This window comes from Stylophora pistillata, chromosome 9 (genome assembly GCF_964205215.1).
Source record: "Stylophora pistillata chromosome 9, jaStyPist1.2, whole genome shotgun sequence".
Taxonomy (NCBI): Eukaryota; Metazoa; Cnidaria; class Anthozoa; order Scleractinia; family Pocilloporidae; genus Stylophora; species Stylophora pistillata.
The window spans coordinates 30,555,142-30,571,021 of record NC_142527.1 but is presented as its reverse complement, the minus strand read 5'-3'; the positions used below and the strand labels follow the sequence as shown (position 1 = coordinate 30,571,021).

The 15,880-nt window shown below is 38.1% G+C and overlaps 1 protein-coding gene across 3 annotated transcripts in view; it reads right to left on the bottom strand.

The window, feature by feature from the left end:
• LOC111344793 (fibroblast growth factor receptor 2) overlaps window positions 1–15,880 on the bottom strand; it is a 42,373-nt gene that overhangs the window by 20,977 nt on the left and 5,516 nt on the right. For 2 of the 3 annotated variants that reach the window (XM_088733895.1, XM_088733897.1), the window contains 12 exons: window positions 10,033–10,335; window positions 9,364–9,681; window positions 8,514–8,810; window positions 7,554–7,886; window positions 6,736–7,005; window positions 6,230–6,426; window positions 5,425–5,716; window positions 4,160–4,461; window positions 3,417–3,610; window positions 2,778–3,021; window positions 2,400–2,512; window positions 9–1,907 (listed from right to left, as the gene is read on the bottom strand). In XM_088733895.1, the coding sequence (XP_088590021.1) occupies window positions 1,643–1,907; window positions 2,400–2,512; window positions 2,778–3,021; window positions 3,417–3,610; window positions 4,160–4,461; window positions 5,425–5,716; window positions 6,230–6,426; window positions 6,736–7,005; window positions 7,554–7,886; window positions 8,514–8,810; window positions 9,364–9,681; window positions 10,033–10,335 (3,128 nt within the window). In that variant the 3' untranslated portion in view covers window positions 9–1,642. Of the gene's footprint in view, window positions 1–8; window positions 1,908–2,399; window positions 2,513–2,777; window positions 3,022–3,416; window positions 3,611–4,159; window positions 4,462–5,424; window positions 5,717–6,229; window positions 6,427–6,735; window positions 7,006–7,553; window positions 7,887–8,513; window positions 8,811–9,363; window positions 9,682–10,032; window positions 10,336–15,880 lie in introns of those variants that run through there. The other variant, XM_088733896.1, reaches the window with a different exon arrangement.

The following is a 15,880-nucleotide window of genomic DNA, read 5'->3' as shown; positions in this document are numbered from 1 at the left end:
CATAATAATTTACCATTGTTTGACATGCGTGTTTTATTCTTTCAAAAATGCATTCGGGTTAATATTCTCAAACGCAATGCATCCGGGATATCAGATGCGTAAATTATGAAAAACTACATCTATTTCAATATTTTTTTCTTCATAAACGTGCTGCTAGTCAACTTGCGCTCAACGTTAAGAAAAGTCATACTAATATAATTACCAGCATATAGCGAGTAAGTGATGACTTTATTTAAAGAGGGTAGCACTAAGTATAAAAATACTAACAAACCCGTGGCCCTCTAAAATTATGTACAATACGGATGTTAAAAACAATGGCATAACTATGAGATAATATAACGAATAGGAGACGAGGTAAAATCAATTACTAATGCAAAAGTATAGCTAAATCACAGAATAAAATTATGTAAAAGTTGCTGTTCAAAGAATTTTTTCCAAAGAGAGTTCCTAAAAGAATTGGAACTGCATCCCGGTTAGCTCAATGGATAGAGCCCTGGACTGTTGTGCGGGAGGTCGAGGGTTCGAGCCCTGGCCGGACCAACACTCAGGGTCTTAAAATAGTTAAGAATTTGCTGCCTTTCTATAACATCAAGAAATGGTTAGATATTCTTGTCTTCTCGGATAGGGACGAATAAATCGAGGTCCCGTCTCCTGCAGGGTTGGGGTAGGAGACGTTAATTTCCCACACACGAGATTACTGTGTGATGGATGTCCTCCCTGGGGTGGGATGGGTGGGTTTATTGGGCCCGCAGTAATTGGCGCAAGCTGTTGCGGTGTCCCTGCCGGTTGGCGAAGCTAAATAAATAAATGAATTTAGCGACGCTATTTTCCGCATGGATAGCGGTAAGCTGTTCCAGGCTTGACAGGCAGTCACAGTAAATGTTCTTCCTCCTTCAGTTTTACGTTTGATAACAGGGCGAGCAATATTGAAGTTGGCATACCTAGTCTGCCGTGAATGAGTGTCACTAGTAAGCTTCATTAAACCTTTAAGATAGGTAGGTACATGCCCCTGTACACGCTTGTATATAATAATTTTACAGCATTTAGTTAGTTTAGCATGTTCGAAAAATGGTATCCAGTTTAGTTTATTGAACAGTTTGACGGTGGAGGCTTGACAATCGGCGTCTAGAATAACTCTAGCAGCCCTCTTCTGCAACTTTAGAACACGGTTAAGGCAATGTTTATCACAGCTCGTCCAAACCACATACTTACAATTCCTTCGTGGTCTAAAAACTGAACAAGAGATCCAATCCATTGAATAGCTGAGCCATTAGAAGGTACGATAAAGCGATAGAAAAATTTCATTTGCAGGTTTTACTCCTTATATCATGTATTTTGTAAATATTCCCAAAAGCATTCCTTATTGTTGAGTGGCGCAAGTTACTTTCTCAGTTACATACCCTGACACCTCAACAGTAACTACGCTGTAAAGTAACAATACGTAAGCGAGAAAACACTACAAGGCGATGAGGTGAGACAAACGTATCAGTTGAAAGGTGTTACCTCGATAAAAACGCATCACATTCGCTTAGCTCATCTACAGAAACATATTTACATCTAAAATGGGGTGAACCATTGATAAGATTGTTGTAGTTATGGGGCTGGGGAAGCACCTATGGATTTAGAACAGCTTTGTTTCTTATTAAATTACAGTTTCTTCAGATTTTGACTTTCGTTGTGATTTAGTGGTTACTTTTGAGGAAGGTATGGCAGAATCACGAAGAGGCCTTAACTCTGCTACTACAGGAGCTTCATCGTCCAAACTTATTCCGCTCTCGTTCCCTGACAGGCTCCCATTGGTTCCTGGATCTATCATTTCATGTCTTTCGTCTGGTAGTTCCTGCTCGGTATCCATGTCCCGAGACAATAAAGGAGAGGGACTGGACTCCACATCATCACTACTTTGTCTAAAATAAGATATCACATTTGGATTAGAACTGATTGGCTTTGTGTTCCCTGGTCGAAAAAAGGGCGTAAACCTTCGCAGGTTAACTTTTTTTAATTCAAGAAAAACGGCAAATCAATGTTAAAATCAAAAGTGTTTGCTTGACTCATTTTTCGCCTATGCATTATTATTATTACATCGCTCGCAGCGCCCGTGGGCAAGATAAGGCGAATCCAGTGTTCTTACTGGTTACCCGAGCGGGCAAGATGGGCCCCTCTTGCCCGCTCGGGATTGCCTGCATTAATAGCCTCGTTCTTTTTTCGCATTTTTGTGGACCGAGACGAAGTCTCGGTCCACAAAAATAAAATAAAAATAAAAATGCGAAAAAAGAACTCGGCCAATATCCAGCCATCTTGACCTCACGCTTGGTTATTAACGCATATCTCATAACAACTAACTACTTGGAGTACAGATATAAAAAAAATATAAAATACTAATCGGATTGGAAGCTAACCTGTTTAAGCCAGCAAAACTTGTTTGCTTGGATCCTGTATTATAAGGTATGCCGTAATAATCACTGTCAGGTCGGTTGTCTCCTGTGATACCGACATAGGCAGAGTTTATTTGCTGTGGAGGAAAAGAAAATTATTAAAAGGAATACTCTCAAGGGTACCCTAATTAAAGGATACTCCCGTAATCTACAGGTCATTTTGACAGGACGCGTTTGACAAAAACTTAGTAAAAGCCTTAGTAACAAGCCCAGTGGTTCATGTTGCTCATGGTAGGTTAATGTTTTGTATGTTGGAAATCAAGGTGATTAATTGAGTATTCGTTTGTTGTACCCAACTTATCAAAAACTCTCCGACAAGTCTCTGTGAACTAACGGCTTCACCTTTGAAGTGTGTAACTCTAATATCCTTCCAATTCGTTCACTGAGCTGAGAGAATGGAGGTCGTTGATCAGGATCTTGTTTCCAACAATCCCTCATGATAAAGTACATATCCTGAGGACAGTTAGGCGGTTGCTCCATCCGCTCACCGTCACTTAGCATGTCCATAACTTCTTCCGCAGAGCGAGTGGGGTAAGGTGTGCCTCCTAGCGTGAAGATCTCCCATAGGCAAATACCAAACGACCATCTGCGAGGATCAAAAAATTAGAGCTTGTGTGATTGTGTACGAAGAGGTGTTACATTTTCACCGGAACGAAAATGAGCTTTTATAATATTTTAAAAACGACTGAGGAAAGAATGTCTCCGTTAAAGAGAAATGCAGTTTACAGGTCGAGCGACGCCTTTTATGGGCGGCAGCTGCAGAACACCGTAAAAAAACAAGAGACGAATCCTTGCAGAGAGCACTCAACTTGCTAATACGAAGACTTACCGAAACAAATTGGTGGAAGATGAACTACCTTACCACTTTGCTAAACTTACTTCCCATTCCAATAATTGTTAATAGTTTTTTTTTATTTTTGCAACATCTCAGCTGAACAATCAGAACAGTCTCAAGATAAACGGAAATCTACGAGTACTTACACATCACTTTTTTCAGTGTAAACTCTGTCGAACAATGATTCCATCGCCATCCACTTGATGGGAAGGACTCCTTGAGTCTGCTTCACGTACATATCGCTTTTGGAAATGTTTCGAGCTAAACCAAAGTCAGCGACTTTCATAACGTAATCTTCTCCAACAAGCACATTCCTTGCTGCTAAGTCTCTGTGAATGCACTGGAAATACACCCACAATAAAACCAAAAAAATGTCAGCAGGTCACTTTCTGTAAGGAAAGGTAAACTTCCACAACTTCTTGGTTCTTCGAGAAACTTAGTACACCACAATTTTTACTAACCAAACAACAGAGGAAAAGAAGACGACAATTCCAGATGACAAATGGAATTCTTTCGTCTCTGTCTCCTTTAATACTCCACTTCCTCAGAGGTAATCTCTTGCCTTATTTGTTTTTTAATTTCTCGTTTATTTTTCTCTTCACTTGTCCGCTAATGGCTTACAGTACCCTGTACTGAGAGTCTTCAACAAGCGCGTCAGCCAACTAAGCATTCACTTTTCAAAAGAATATTAGACTCATTGCCAGTCCTATCGAATTTTTCCCCTTCCTCCAAGTCGTTCTCCATTCCACTTGACTTGGTCCTAACATAACTTTTCCACTGGGAAGGCGGACAGTTAACGTTTTGATAAACAATGCGTAGCGCAAACCAAACGCACTTGACGCTAAAATCAAAGAAAAAAATCGACTCAAAACCACAAATGAATCCATACCTGTTTTGAAGCTAAAAATTCCATTCCACGTGCTATCTGATAGGCAAAAACTACCAAATTCCTGATGGTAAGTTCATTTTCAGGGTTATTCGTTGTAGTTATCCAGGTTGGCTCGTAAATTTCTCGCTTCTTCCGCAGGAACATTAACAAGTTTCCGTTCGGTGCATATTCCATGATAATGAACAAACGATCACCCTTTGTACAAGCTCCCAGTAAGTTAACAATATTCTTGTGTTCTCCGACATGAATAAGAATCTTCAGCTCAGAGGCAAGGTCATCGAAGTCCTCTGGTTTGGCGTTCTCTGAAATACAGACAGAGGCACCAAGTCAAAATTGGCCCCAAACGTCCCTATCTAATATTTTTAAAGGTGTCTTGGAGAATATTTATTGGTCGGCATTTTGCTCTAAAAGGGATTTAAGCTGATAGATAACAAAATGAACCCCTCAACATACAAATCTGTTTCCATTTTCCAACCGTCCTAAGATCTCACACTTAGATGTCACCTGCTTTGAAGTTGGACAGATATCTTTATCACTTTTATCCATCTCAGTATCTACCGTTCCACGACCAATATGCGGTGATCGACAATGTCACGTGACAAAGCTATACAAGAAGCTTATTTATATCGCGTAAAGGGGGGGTAAGTTTCTAAACAAACTGTGGCGCTGCGTCGGTGGGGGTAACAAGGTCATTTGGTAAGTAGTTAAGTGATTCCAGTTCATTTATATCGCGTAAAGGGGGGGTAAGTTTCTAAACAAACTGTGGCGCTGCGTCGGTGGGGGTAACAAGGTCATTTGGTAAGTAGTTAAGTGATTCCAGTTCATTTATATCGCGTAAAGGGGGGGTAAGTTTCTAAACAAACTGTGGCGCTGCGTCGGTGGGGGTAACAAGGTCATTTGGTAAGTAGTTAAGTGATTCCAGTCCATTTATATCGCGTAAAGGGGGGGTAAGTTTCTAAACAAACTGTGGCGCTGCGTCGGTGGGGGTAACAAGGTCATTTGGTAAGTAGTTAAGTGATTCCAGTCCATTTATATCGCGTAAAGGGGGGGTAAGTTTCTAAACAAACTGTGGCGCTGCGTCGGTGGGGGTAACAAGGTCATTTGGTAATATCAACTAAGTTGAATTTGTAAATTGGCCACCCTAAGGAGTTAAAAAGCTGGCGTTTCGAGCGTTAGCCCTTCGTCAGCGCTCTGACAAAGGGCTAATTTCAACTTAGTTGATATTACCAAATTATCTTATTTGAATTAGAGCGAATAACATTTACTCTTCAGTGTCTTAACAGCCACAGTTGTCTTCACGTAGGGAGTTCCGCTAGAATCCTGATACAATCTACTGCTACTAATGCGGCGCAGCATTTTGGACCGGCGTTTTACTTTCTCGGCACTTTCGCATCGAGGATGAAAGTCCGCAATTCCAAAGGCCTCTGCTTTGATGACCTCCCCGAAGGCCCCTGATCCAAGCACCTCCCCGAGAGTGAGCCTTTCCTCAGGGAACTCCCAACTTGGATCGTATGAAAGATTTTCACACTGATCCTGAAGAGTACGAGCGGGATCAACCTGAAAACACATCATAAACGTGTGAACAAGGATTGAATACTTCCCAAGGAATTTACGCAATAATAGCAAGTTATCCCTGTGGTCGCCATCAATTTATCTGCGCCAGTTTCACACTTTCTCGCACTGCAACAGCCGATCATTCCCTTGTGCTCGGTTCCGGTAAACCCAATTGTATATTTTCCACGCTTAGGACGTGCGTCTTTCCATAGAATATTTCATGGCTCCTAGTGTGTCAGTTTGTGTTTATACTTTGCCCCTACCCTCATCCTCTAACCAAGGGCAGTTCGCCCTATGATCTCAATCCGTTGCACCTGTTTCTCGAGACTAACCAGTAAGAATTTACCAATTCCTACGACGAACATTAAAATAGCACACCTGTCTAAAAAAAAAAAAACAAAACATTTCAGGTGTTCGCGACCCTGTGCAACGTGTATTTTCAAGAATTTCACGATCTAGGAATATAAATATAAAAAAATAACAAACAAACAATTGAATAAACAAACAGTACCGTACCATAGAGTGTTCGAAAATCACCGGGAAAAACTGACTTCGATATTCTTTAATCTGCCGACGCTGGTGGCGAAAAAATCCACAGCAGATTATGATGACAGTTACAAGGACAAACACAAGGACTCCAACAACAATGAGGGCGATGGTCAACTTTTCTCTTGATCCTTCTAGAGTAGGTTGCGATAGGGGAACTTTTGCTTCTGCCAAGAGGAAAGGAAATAAAGCTGCGGCGTATACACATGTTTGTCAATGGAAAATTGTCATTCTATGGGACCGTAACAATACTCTAGGGTGCAACTATTTGGGCGCGCTGGCGACTAACACAGAGTTGACGACTAGGTAGTGACCATTTATAATGTAATTTTATGGTATACAGTTAAAACGATTTAAACATTTTCATAAATCACTACTCATGCCTAAACTTGTTTTAAGGCTAAGCTCATGTAAGTTTTCTGTGATTTCCAATTAATAATAACCAACATGGATCTCGGCTAACCACGTCAACCTACCCAGTTCCATGAATGCAACTGCAATTCCTTTTGAATTAACTGCTATACAGAAGTACGTTCCGATATCCTGTTCACTGACAGACTCCAAAAATAAAACCACCTCCTTGTTGTTGTCCCATTTTTGATTCACCGCCACACTTCCATTTCCATCCATTCTTTTCCATTCAATTTTTGGCACAGGGTTACCAGTGACTTGGCATGTGCTGTTCCATGGCTCTCCTAGTTTAACCAAATGAGTTACATTGGCGGGACGTAAAACTACAGGATTCTCTGAAATTGGAAATGTTTCACGCGTTAATGGCATTAACTGTAGAGAAGTAAAGGACTTTAGACGCATATTGTTCTCTTGCAGTCCTTTCCTTCCTTAAACGTCCCTTCCCTCTCCTCCCAGTCTCTTCTCTTCCCTCTCCTCCCTTTCCTTTCCTTTCTCTTCCCAGCTCCTTCCCTTCCCTCTCCTCCCTTCCCTCACCTCCCAGCCCCCTCCCTCTCCTCCCAGCTCCTTCCATCTCCTTCTCTCCCCTCCCCTCTCCTTCCCTCCTTTCAGTTCCCTTCCCTCCTTTCACCTCACTTCTCCACCTAGTCCCTACCTCTTCCTCTCTGAATACTTTTCAACATTCAACTGACCAGTTCACAGTTGAACTTTCAATTATGACTTGCCAAGTATAAAATCACAGCTTCACTTCTAAGTAATTAATGAAATTCCACACTAACCACCAAATCAATTTGTTACTGATTGTCTAACTTTTCCTTTGTCAAGTGAGTCATGAAATAACAACATTATCTGACCCCACGGCCTCTAGGACCCTTTGTTCACTTACCCAATACATTAAGAAAGGCAGTGGCATTAATCTCCCCTTTCCTATTGGCCACATTGCAAGTGTAGAATCCCGTATGAAGTAAGTCTGCAGGCTTACAAATTATCAGTTTTCCAACAACACCATTTGTGCGATAAAAACCAGGAGAATGAGTTTCACAACCTGAGGATGATAGTCTGTTCAAGATTTCAATTTGATCTTCAAGGGGCAGACCAGCTTTAAACCAATGTACCTGACTTGGCATTGGATGAGCAGAAATGTTACAGAATAATTCAGTACTGATTTGATTGTAGGCTGTCTGATTTTTAAAGTTGAGTATAGTTGGTGGAAATACCTCTGAAAAGAGAATAACACAAATGCAATAGGCAATCAGAATAAACAAATCAGCAACATGGATGGGCAAAACTATTAATTTACTGTACTGTTTTTAAAGGAAAATTCCACTTGTGAAGCAATTTGCTGTTAACAGATCAACTCCCATAAGTGGACAAGACAGAATTACTCCTTCCAGTATCAATACAATATCATGCAGACAAGTGCTGAAAATAAAGAAAATCAGGGGCATTCAGTGGATCCAATACCAAATTCTCCAAACTAACATCACAAGAATTGTATGGCAGAGAGTAAGGAGAATTACTAAGGAGATCTTGGGAGTGAAATGGTTTAAGGTAGCAAAAATTGTCACACCTGCACATCTTCTGTTTTAACCCTTCCCCTCTGAAGAATTAGTTTACACATATCAATTCTCATATTAAATATCAACACAATATCCATCAAAAAGGTTGAAGAGAAACTTATCAGTTGGGGAAGTTATTTCAAAATAACATATCATTTCCTTTACTACAAATAAGACATGAAAAGTTCCCATGATAATATCATCACAACACAATGGCATAATCATGGAAACACAGTAAACAGTAAAGGTTTGGTTCTAAGGCCCTCAAAAACAAACTGTTTACTTACTGTTGACTTTGATATCCTCTGACACATTCAAACGTCTACTTTGGCAGTCAGTAGCTGCACAAATGTACACTCCAGAATCATTGGCAGTGAGTTTTTTCACCACTAGATTTGTCCATGTCAAGCCACTCTCAGTCCCAGATGTTATATTAATTCTTGGATCAGTAGCTGCCAACAGCTCTCTACCATCTTTGTACCAGCCTGACATTTTACCTTTGCAAGTCATTACACAACTCATATTCAACACCCCTTCTTCATCGTACTCTTTTGTTGTCATTGTGATTCTGGCAGAATTAGTACCTGTGGAAAGTACACGTAGTTCACAAAGAATAGTTATTACAGAATTCAAGCACATTTTTATGCAATACTCAATACTTCTTTTGATATAGTTAGGTCTCAAATTGTAGCCTAACACTCACTGCAAACATATTAATAGAAATAAACATTTAAGGGATATCTACCTTGTACATGTTATAATCTGCAAGAGTTTATAATAAGTTTGGGTGAGAAGGCTCTTGAAATTCAGCAATACAGTTGGTCAAGACAAAACTTAGCATTAAATTTGACTTGCTAACATCAATTTCAGTCTTAAAATATGTTTGAGGCCCTTTAATCCAAAAAAGTAAAACAAATTCTAGACTCTTCACATTCCTTCACCAGACCCAATTCATTACTTTCCAACCAAAACAAGCTTTATTCTAGAAAACTAATCATTTTGCGGATTTCCATATATTCAAGAATTCCACATTATGAATTTCAAAGAAGTTTGGATTCAGTATGATGCAAATAATTTGGTAGCATTTTATCATATTCTGCAATAATAATCATCTGTTGTGGATAACTCATAACTCACCACTAACAAAGAATTTCATCACATTTTCAGCACTCCCTTCCCTATTGGTTGCCTTACATCTAAAAAATCCCGACTTAGTGTCTTTTGGAATTGCAACTGTACTCCTTCTAGTGGCATCGTCACTAGGTGGGGAAACGGCAAAGCTAGCAGGAAGGTCACTCCATCTGCTCTTGTCTGGTTTACATTCTGGATTGAAGTTCAAACATGGGTCACGTTGATACTGCCACTTGAAAGTTGGCAGTGGATTGGATCGACTGACCTGACAGTAGATTGTTCTATTTGTCCAGAGTGACTGTGACTTATCCAAAAAGGGTACAGCTGGAAGAAAATAACAAGTTATCATTAAGCAACTGACTGTGCTGAAATATAACAATAACAGCACCCTAAATAAACCTTTTAAATGGCTTACACACAGTTGCATCATCTGGAAATTAACCCATTCATTTGCAGTTTGTGTGCTTACAAAATGGATTCAGTATGTTAAAAGTTAGAGAGTAACAGTCAAATCGCTGCTTCTGGAGATGCACCTTAACCCTTGCACCCCCACGAGTGACCAAGACAGAATTTCTACACACAGTATCAATACCATATCATGCAGACATGTGATGAGAATAAAAAGACAAATTAAATGAAATAATAAAATGAAAAGCTAACTGCGATGACACATACTGTCAATGGAAACTTCCATGTTTTTTTCATCGGAACTGTTGCCGTTTTTTGCCACACAGGTGTAAGTTCCATTGTCTCTTGGAAAGCTTGTACTCTTTATGATAAGATAGCTTGTTGAGGTAAGCCATTGCTCATTGATATTTTGCAGCACTATGTAGTGATTCCCTACCAACAGCTCTGTTCCATTATGAATCCAAGTGATATTAGACAAAGGGAAGCTGCGTGCTGTACAATGTTGTGACAACATGTCTTTCTCCTTGACAATGACTGATTCCTTTAACTCAGTTATGTTGGGTGGAAAATCTGTTGGCAAAGCAACACAGAAAAAAGTTTACCATTCACAATTTCCAAGCTACCACTTCCTGTTACATTAATTTTATACCATTAGCAACTCTAGAAGTCTCCATTCTTATTTCATATATGCAACCCTACTTGTCTCAAAGAAAAATGCAAGAAGCCTTTAGTTAATGCATTACAAGCTATTATCCCTACTTCAGGTATTGTGGTACATTTTGCAAGCTTAAATGTATTTTAGCCTGTCTGCATGTTTGTGTGATTGTTTGGACTGTTTAGTTGTCATTTTTTTCTGTTTTTATTTTCTCAATGCTATCCAAAGTGATAATAAAAGTAATACAGTTTATAAATTTCCCTGCATACATATGTTTTGGGCCATTCTCTATCTCATTTTAACCCTTGCATTGCAGCTTGGTCCAAGTTGGGCTCAAACAATTTTTTTGCCCATCAACAAAAACTGTGTCCATAATGTTCGCTTAGTAAAGTATAATATTATTCTATCTACAAGGCTAAAAGATTAGGAAAAAATTAAAATGTTTGAACCAAACGTTTTCGGTTGCTTGCCATCATCAGGGTTGAAAGTAATGACCATCTGCACATACATATATATCTTATGCGATTCCCGACGGGAAAAGTTTGGAGACATAAGAAATAACTTGTTTGTTCAAACTGGGGCGGTATTGTTGGATCATTAGCCCCTTGACGATCCTACACTTGTGGAATGCTTCTGCTGAGGAGAGAACACACCAAGTGAAAGAATGTGATGGATTTTCTTGCAAGTGTTTTGCAGGTTCAGAGGTGTGAGCAGGATTTGAATGCTCTGCAATATGTACTGCTAAATTTCTCACAGTTTCGCCAATGTAATCAACGCCACAAGAACAATCTCCTTTGTAAACAACTTTGGATCTATGAGTGTTTTTGACTTTGTTGTTAAAAAGGCTTTTAATTTGCCTTGTTTGCCACAGGATTACAAAGATGAAATTAAAATTAGTGAACTCGTTGAGTTTTGCAACAAACGTCTTACTGAGTTTTTCATTTTTACCGCAAAAAGGAAGCTTGATAAAAACTTTCTTTTGATCTTCGAAGAGAAAATTCGGAATGATGTTGTCATCTTATGATGAGTCATTTAGAAAGTTTTTTTTTTTTGTAATTTCTTTACATTTTCTTTGGCATTTTACACATTACTCTACTTACAATACACTACAGGACTCAGTTACAGTACGTTGCTTACAATAGTTCACTGGGAACACACCACAAAGTATAGCTTACAATAGACTTGATTACAGCAGATGACTTACTATCAATTACTTCCACTACCTACACGATACTCTACAGTTACATTACTTAACAACATATTACACTCTTTTCAATATCTTACATATATTACTTACAGTACCTTAATAATAATATATAGCGAAATTGTGTGCTTTACAATAAAATTGACTTCATATGCTACTCTACACTGTTTGGACGACACCCATCCCACAAAACGATATGTGGCAAAAGCTTATTCCATTTCTGAAAATGTTTAGCTAATTTATTCCAGTTTGTTGCTATCTTCACTCCTACCTGGTATATCTCCCCGATCTTGGTCTTATAATCTTGTAGAGAAGGGTTTTTAGAATTCAATTTACACTTGTATATATAAAATTTAGCTGTCAGTATTAGGTGATTTAGAATAGTAAAGTCCTCTTCCACATTGAAAGCTTCAAGAATTATATCCATTATTGTACAGGTTTGAAAACTAACTTGAAATTCACCAAGCCAAGAACAGAAAGCTTCCCAGAAAACCTTGGTAACATTGCAGTAGAAAAAGATATGTTCGAAGGATTCAACCTCTTGTTTACAAAAAGTACATGAGGGCGAATTTGCCAATCCCCACCTAAACAATCTTTCGTTCATAAATACTGTTATTTAATACTTTATATTGGAATTCTCTAATTTTAGTTTCAATTGTGACGGTAAAAGGCAAGGCATATATTTTCTTCCAGTCGAACGGAAATTGAGGAAATTTTTCCCTGAACTTTTTTTGTGCAGTTGGAGGGATTTGCTTTTTGCTTTTAAAGTGATTTGGATGTGATTTTTGCTAACATTACCTCAGAATTTTCCAAATTCAAATAGATTATGTCATCTGTATGAGAGGGGGAATGTTGAGCGCTTTGTCTAATAATACATCTCCAGTCACGAGGAATGGCATCCATGACGCTCATTAATTTAAAATATTGTAGCGGAGATAAAATTGCATGTAACACCTTAACACCCTTTAAGAAGATTCCAGTGTCAGAAATGAGATCACCGATCGTAACAATTCCTTTAGAAAACAAGTGTTTTTCAAAAAATGAGATCTTTTGGACAGTAATATTTTTATTGTTCCAGATAACCTGGTGAACTACATCTTCGTACGAAAGAATCGAAGGTCGCCTCAACCTGGACCAAGCGTTCAGGCACTCCTTATAAAAGGTCGGAAGGTAGATAGGTAACTGTCTGGTATCAAAATTACACTTAAGAATAAATTCTCCCCCTACCTGAGAAAGGAAGTAATTTTAATGTTATTTTCCAAGAGCTGTTATTATCCTTATTTGTAAATCTTTTTAATACCATCACCCTCTGTGCCAGGATCATTGACTGAATATCCAACATCTTAAGCCCTCCATCTTCAATATCTTTGATAAGAGCAGTGCGTTTAATTTTATCATTGCCTTTCCAAATAAAACGGTACATCAGACTATTGACCTCTTTGATTAATTCATCTGTGACTGTAATCAACAACTCTTTACTCAAGATTTTAGGAATAATAAATGATTTAACAAGCTGTATCCTTCCCAGAAGTGTAAGCCCTCTCCATTTCCACATATTTCATGTATTTTAATAGACTTTAAAATTGCTCCAAAGTTCGCTTTCATCCTGGATGAGACGTTATAGTCAAAAACAATTCCTAGAATTTTGATTGAAGTCCGTACTTTATGAGCATAATTGTTTTGATAAAGACGATGGCTACCAATTGCAAAAATTTCAGTCTTATCTTTATTAACTTGGAGGTTGGAGAATCTCAAAAACGACTCCAGAGTCGACACTAAACGGTGATATAACGTAGTATCTCTAAGGAAACAAGTCATGTCATTGGCAGAAAGGGTTAGTTTGATTTCTTCCTCCTTAACCAATATACCTTTAATTTGATTGTCTTCACGAATTCAACAAGCGAGCATTTCAAGAGCAAGGATGAATAGTAAAGGTGACAAGGGGTCACCTTGCCTAACTCTGCATCTGGCTGGGAACAGATCAGTAGCAATACCATTGTTTAGAACACAGCTGGACACATAAGTATAAAACATCTTGATCCACTGTAGAAAGTATGTTCCAAAATTATAGTTTTTCAAGACTTTGAGGAAGAAGGTATGATTTAAAGAGTCAAATGCTTTCTCAAAATCCACAGCCAGAAGGATACCAGAACAACTTATAAATTGGGCAAATTCAAGTACATCTTCAACCGTTCAAACTCCGTCCATAATTGATCTCCCTTTAATACAGCCATTCTGGTTAGGGTGGATCAAATAAGGTAGAACTTGTTCTAGCCTTCTTGCAATTACTTTGGATGCAATTTTAACACCGACGTTAATTAAAAAGATTGGTCTCCAATTCTTTATAAAACTTCTGTCTTTGTCTTTCTTTTCTATCAAAGTAATCATAGCCTGTTTCTGTGAATTGGATAGTTGTCCCTGTTCATGAGCAAAATTTAAGGCATTGACAAGGGACCTCCATATGAGATTCCAAAAGCCAAGGTAAAATTCCACAGTCAAACCATCGTTTCCCGGTGCTTTGTTTTTCTGAAAAGATTTTAAAGCTTTGAAATATTCATTGGTAGTAATATTGCTGTCCAAAAGCTCCCGCCACTCGTCCGTCAACATTTTAGTATTAATATTGTGAAGGAATAGGTCAGTTGATACGCCATCACAATCACGTAAACCTGTATCGTAGAGACTTCCATAAAAGTTTTGGATCTCCATCATTATCTGTTTCGGATCAGTCATGCATTCATCGTTTGTGACCTCTAATTTTCTAACACTACTTTTTTCTTTTTATAATTTTCTAAATTCAAAAAAATTTACTGCTTTTTTCTGTGTTCATACCAATTTATTCTTGATCGCATAATTTCCCCTTGAGCTATATATTCATTTTGTCTATCATATTCAGTTTGCAGGATTTCAGGTTCACTCATGTTTTCTGGGTTAGGCTGTTCATTGCATTTTAATGTGCATTTTTTTAATTTTTGTTCCAAAAGTGATAGTTTCTCCCTTCGATTTTTAGCCTTCTGTTTGCTATAGGAAATTGTTTCATAGCGGATTTTGTACTTAATAAAGTCCCGAAGGACCCTTGGATCTTGGATATCTTTTCCTTCTTCCAGCCAGATGCTATATCTATCAGTTACTAATTTAATGCAATCTTCATCTTCTTAAAGACTGGAATTAAATTTCCAAAAAGATGGACCCTTTCCTGTTTCTTCAATCCCATTTATATGCATTGAAATAGCGGAGTGATCGGTTCTTATTGCCGGAATAATATCTACATTCTCTACATCTTCCTGAATACTACTGGTAATTAGACAGAAATCTAGACAGCATTGTATGACTGGGTTCTTTTGTCTCCACGTAAAATGCTTTGTCATCTGGATTTCTGACTCTCCATATATCAATCAAATCAAACGACGAACACAGATCCTCAATCTTTTTGCAAGATTCTTTCATTTGTGATTTGCCTCTGGAACCATCCAAATTGGCATCAAGAATGACATTGAAGTCGCCTCCAATAATTACTTTGCAATTTTCTACTAATTCTAAATCATAGAGCTTCTTTTGGATTTCTTAAAAAAAACACATTGGTCTTTGGTCTTATTAGGTGCATAAATATTTACCAAAACAAACAGTTCTCTTTGAATAAGACACTTTAAAATAACAAATCTCCCCTGCTCATCTTCTCGAAGGACCTTGATTTAGTAATCAAAATTTGCCTTGAAAAGAATCATAACTGCCTTGCTGTGTTCTGAACCATGACTGAAGAAAATATCTCCCCTCCATTGAGCTTTCCACAAGTTAACAACTTCTGGAGTACTGTGCGTTTCTTGTAAAAGGATGATATCAGATTTCTCTTTCACAAGCCAATTAAATAATGCTTTCCTTTTGTCGAGAGAACAAATCCCTCGAACATTTAAAGATAACATTTTGAAATTTAAGCTACGTTTCATAAAATATGAAAGCAGTGCCAGAATTTATACAGTAAGCAGAGAAATCAATATTATGAAAAGCCCTTTCAAACATGCAGATCAAGCCATAGGTGTTGTGCAAGCCGCCCACACTAGTACAATAAGCAATTAACAAATTAATTTCTACGGTTGAACACAAAAGGAAAAAGACAGAACGATATACAACTAAACAATTAAAAAAGTAGCCAGCAAAAACTGTTAAATAAGCTACTAACAAACAGGGTCTTGCAATTCTCATAACACATGGAGACAATAAGATTACAAAAAAAATCCAGTTTTGGAAGCAAAACATTGCTT